The sequence below is a fragment of the Ipomoea nil genome, unplaced genomic scaffold (genome assembly GCF_001879475.1).
Source record: "Ipomoea nil cultivar Tokyo-kokei standard unplaced genomic scaffold, Asagao_1.1 scaffold1361, whole genome shotgun sequence".
In the NCBI taxonomy this organism is placed as follows: Eukaryota; Viridiplantae; Streptophyta; class Magnoliopsida; order Solanales; family Convolvulaceae; genus Ipomoea; species Ipomoea nil.
The window spans coordinates 1,766,512-1,771,102 of record NW_017617789.1 but is presented as its reverse complement, the minus strand read 5'-3'; the positions used below and the strand labels follow the sequence as shown (position 1 = coordinate 1,771,102).

Sequence of the window (4,591 nt, the reverse complement as noted above, 5' to 3'; positions counted from 1 at the left end):
ACAGATTACAGTTTTCTTGAGGCTTAAGTGATCCAAGAACACTTCAACCCTTTTTTTGTGTGACTAAACAGAGCCATTGTCTCCGGTTTTCTACAATGTTTTATGTTTAGGTTTGGCCTCATATGCTCCTGAGTTCAGTCTGATATGGCTCCTATGAGTTCTTGTGTCTAGGGTTATTTCTCCATGTCCTAGCAGATTACATCTGCAGACACATGCATAACGGCAATCCCAGCCAAGTTAGTCAGGCTGTTAACTTGATAATCACAAGATTACAAGTTTGATCCCCAGCGGAAGTTATCTGTTGGTCTTCTTGGTTTGAACCGGTTAGTTATGGGTAACATAGGCGGGTTTACCTCATTATGGCCCTTTGCTGGCTAGGATCACAAGGCAGGATTATCCAGTTACCCTATGCACACGCTCGGGTAGTGGGTTATGGGTTTCACTCGTCACTAAAAAAAAAGATGGTTTTTTTCTTAAAGATGAAGTTTTGATTTCAATACCTTCAAACTTGGCTGCACATGGTGCAAACAGTAGGAAAAAGCATTCAAGAATCAATGTATGCAACTGGGAATCAATGCCCTTTGATTTTATATTCACACCAGTCCAAACAACATGGTTAGTTTCTCAGTTTTATATGCATGTAATGACAAATCTATGCTTCTTTTTCTTTCTTAATCTTTTCTCCTACCTACTTTTTCCCTTAAACAAATCTTGATCCAGTAAAGATCCACCATGAAGCTGTTTGGAAGCCTTTATGACATGGCTAATGCTATAATGACATACAATTTTCCATTTGATTATATCAATTGATTCCCAGTTATACAGTGTATGAGAAATATGCACAAGAACATAAAAGGCCGGGAAAGGGCAAGTTGAAGCAACACAAAATCTGTTTCATCATCAGACAAGAACAGCTGAAGAATTTATTTCTTGAATGTGGTGAAAGTGTATAATAATAAGCATATAATGTACAGGCACAGCTCATAAGAAATGTACAGTTGCAGAAGAGCACTACTCACCGAAATTCGCTATCTCTGAATTTGTGTTTGTGGAACGATTCGAATGCACCAAAGAATAATTTAAGAACTGGACATGATGAAAACTGAGAAGAGCTATAATATCAATCCTTCCTTCACTAGCTGCTCCAAAGAAAGTGCCAAATCAGACATGTCGGGCCTTAGACTGGGATCTTCCCTCAGGGAAAGCTCTACCATATCGGCAAGTTTAAGTAGAGGCTCGACGTTTCTAGGAAGAGCAACGAATTGATCAATGATGGCAGCTGCTTTGCCTTGTTTTATAAGAGGCATTGCCCATTCAACTATACTGGGAGGCACACAGTCCCTGTCGTAAGCTTTCCTGCCACTAAGAATTTCGAGCAGCACAATCCCAAAGCTGTAAACATCAGTTTTCATGTCTCCACTGTGGTCCTTCTCGGTGGGAGTTAGCAGCCCGAAATCTGCGATTCGGGCGCCCCAATCAGCATCCAAAAGGATATTTGAACTCTTCAAATCATGGTGAACGATAGGGGGCGAGACTTCTTTGTGAAGGTACTCGAGCCCCTTTGCAGCCTGCATTGCAATCTTCAGCCTAAGGCTCCAATTCAGAGGAGAAAGGCCTCCGTGGAGGTGGTCGTGGAGAGTCCCGTGAGGCATGTACTCGTAAACGAGGATCCTTTCTCCCATCTCTGCACAATAGCCTAGGAGATTAACGATATTGCTATGGCGTACGTTGCATAGGATCTCTAACTCCATCTCGAATTCCCGGCTATTGGTGTGTATGATTGTAGCAGCATTAGCCCTCTTCACCGCTACTTGCCTCCCGTCTGGAAGAATGGCTTTGTAGACAAAGCCATAGCTTCCCCTACCGAGCTCGTTAAACTCCTTGAACCCATTAGTGGCATCTTTAAGCTCCGAAAGCCTGAAAACCTGAGCTGCTCCAGGACATGGCGCCCCGGAGGGAGGAGGATGAGGATCATTGTTGGCATCGGTTCCCTGCTCGGGCTTACGAATACACGAGGCTCCCCTCCTCCTTTTCCCATCTTCGTTCTTGGTTGCCTTTAACCGGGATATTAAGCACAAGGCAATAAAGATCAGCAAGAACCCGAGAGCAGAGCAGCCAACGATAAGCACCAGCTGAGGCAACTCGAGCCTGTGGTTATTGTGCATCCCCCGAGAAGATTGAAGCCTGCAAACATCCCAACACGAGCTGTTCTGGCAGAGAGAGCAAGGCGTGCAAACTCTATCCGCGTTCTCGGTGCAAGGGCTAGAAGGGAAGAACCCTTCGGAACAGTTGAGCCCACAAGGCAGACAAATCATCAGATCGTTCCTCACACACAAGCTCGTCAAATCTGGCTCGTTGAGAAGGCTGGCATTGAAGGAAAACCGGGCTTCACCACACGAATCAGGCGTGCATAGCCCCGGGCTGCACAGCTGCAATGGAGGGTCATAAGCAAACTGTGATGACACATTGGTAAACCAGCAATCAAGAACCAAATCACCTTCCCTTATCCCACAAGTGACAAAATCAGAAGAGGCAATTGCAAGAAAACCAGATCCTTTCGGGATCAATGATGAGTTGTAGTTCCCCCAGCACTCAATCCCATGATTGTCCTCTCGAATCCCACAAAAGTGCTTCACACCAGCAGCCAAGGACACAAAGGGAATCCCCACTGGAGGGATGCCAAAAGAGTCATTAGCCCCCCAACATTTAACCATCTTGGAAACCTCAGAAACTCCACAGATAGAATCTACACTTGCAGTCAAAGAATAGAAGTTCTCCGATACACCGGAAACTTCCAAGTCGACAGAATTCGGGCCCCAACACACTATGCCACCTTCTCTAACACCACCACAACTGAATCCATCTCCGGCAACAAGCTTTGTCATAACAAGTGTACTAACATTCTGGTCATAAAACAGAGCACTCTGCCTCCAGGTCAGACCAGTAGAATTCAATTTCCTAACAATGTCCCAACAATCAACACTGCCCCAATCGCTTTCCGAATAATAAGCCCCCCTAATAGCACAGACATGGCTTTTCCCGGCAGCAATATGGGAATAAGCATTGGATTTAAAGATGGAAGGAACAAGATCAGAGCTTGGCGATCCGGTGGAGTCCCAGCAATATGCCTGCGAAGTGTTCGCCATTATGCCGCAGAGAAATCCGCCCCCACCGGTGAGAGCAGCCATGGGAGGGAGATTGATAGGAAAGCTAGATGGGTTTGCTGCTGCTGCTGGGACTGAAGAGTTAGTCTTGTCGCCCCAGCAAATGACCTGCTGCTTGCCACTGGCATCAATGGCGCAGAAGAAGCCATTGCCGCCCAAAGTGGCGGAGATGGGCCCCATTGATCCGAACCCAGATGCGGATTTGAGCAGGGAAAGGAGGAGGAAGACGAAAGGGAGACGGGGGAAGAAGTCTTTCATGGTTACTGTTCTTGGTGATTGGATCAGTGAAGAAGAACACAGTCATGGAGTAGAAGAAAAAGGAAGAAGATGAAGATGGAGGAGAAAAGTTGGTGTCGGGTGGAGTGCGTTTGTATGGGTTTTGAGATTGGAGGTGTGCGTACTTGCTGAGCTGATGATGAGGAAGAGACAACGTGGGCGGAGCCATTTTTACAGTTTTCTGGTGGACCGTTACAACTCTGAACTTATTGCTGTTAAAATTCTCGTCAACTTTACCATATCCCACATGGAATATTGCTGTTAAAATTCTCGTCAACTTTACCATATCCCACATGGAAAAACCATTAAACACATGCCATATTACTACTTCACCACAAAAGGCAAAATTTTCTCACGGCAGACCCCCAAACCCCGATCTAACATGATAATAAAATGATAAATTACGGTGATCCAACAACCCATTAGAGAGGTCCAGTGTCAGGTGAAACTCTCGCACTTACTACTAAAGAAATATGATTTGGTATCCATATATTTATACGAAATAATGACTTCAGTATCTTAATTAATTATTAACTCTGTAATTTTTCACATGACAGTTTTGGTCACTTGACAACAGTCACGGTTACAAGTTTGGCTCTCATCGGGAGTAGTCTATTGGTATTTTTGATTATAACCTGTTAGCTATGGACAATTTAGACTAATTTACCTCTTTGTGATCGTTTGGTTGTTAGAGTCACAATGCAGGATTTACCCAGTGTACGCTCTCGGATAGCAATTACAAGTTTTCCTTGTCACTCAAAAATTCATAGAGACAAAGGTGTAATTTACAATCCTAAACAACTTGATTAAACCCTAATACTACATGAACTCTCAAATTGTACTTCCATTTTCTACTTCATATGACATGGCATGCCTGATTGCTTAATTTAGTAGGGGGTCATGATGTTTATCCATTCATTTTTTCTTCCTCCAATCAAATTTGAACATAAATGAGAGTAAAATTTGGGAATATGATTTTGAGAGTACATTAAATATTGGTCAAGAAATCAAAATCTTAAAAATTGTTACCTTGTAATAACATGGACTAAAACTACCACCTCCTACAAAATTTAAAGGTCAATAATATTTATAATAATTGATAAATTGAAATCGCAATTTCAAGACAAAATCTTATTTTGAATATTGTTTTC

The 4,591-nt window shown here is 43.3% G+C and overlaps 1 protein-coding gene across 1 annotated transcript; it reads right to left on the bottom strand.

Moving 5' to 3' along the window:
- Positions 1 to 425: 425 nt before the first annotated feature.
- On the bottom strand, positions 426 to 3,576 carry LOC109185926 (serine/threonine-protein kinase-like protein CCR1). The gene has a single exon (XM_019335915.1). The coding sequence runs from the start codon at positions 3,420 to 3,422 to the stop codon at positions 1,113 to 1,115; it is 2,310 nt and encodes a 769-aa protein (XP_019191460.1). The 5' UTR covers positions 3,423 to 3,576; the 3' UTR covers positions 426 to 1,112.
- Between the last annotated feature and the right edge of the window lie 1,015 nt (positions 3,577 to 4,591).

What these genes read in the sequence shown, in the direction of transcription:
- LOC109185926 (XM_019335915.1), bottom strand. Translation starts at nt 3,422, where the DNA reads ATGAAAGACTTCTTCCCCCGTCTCCCTTTCGTCTTCCTCCTCCTTTCC.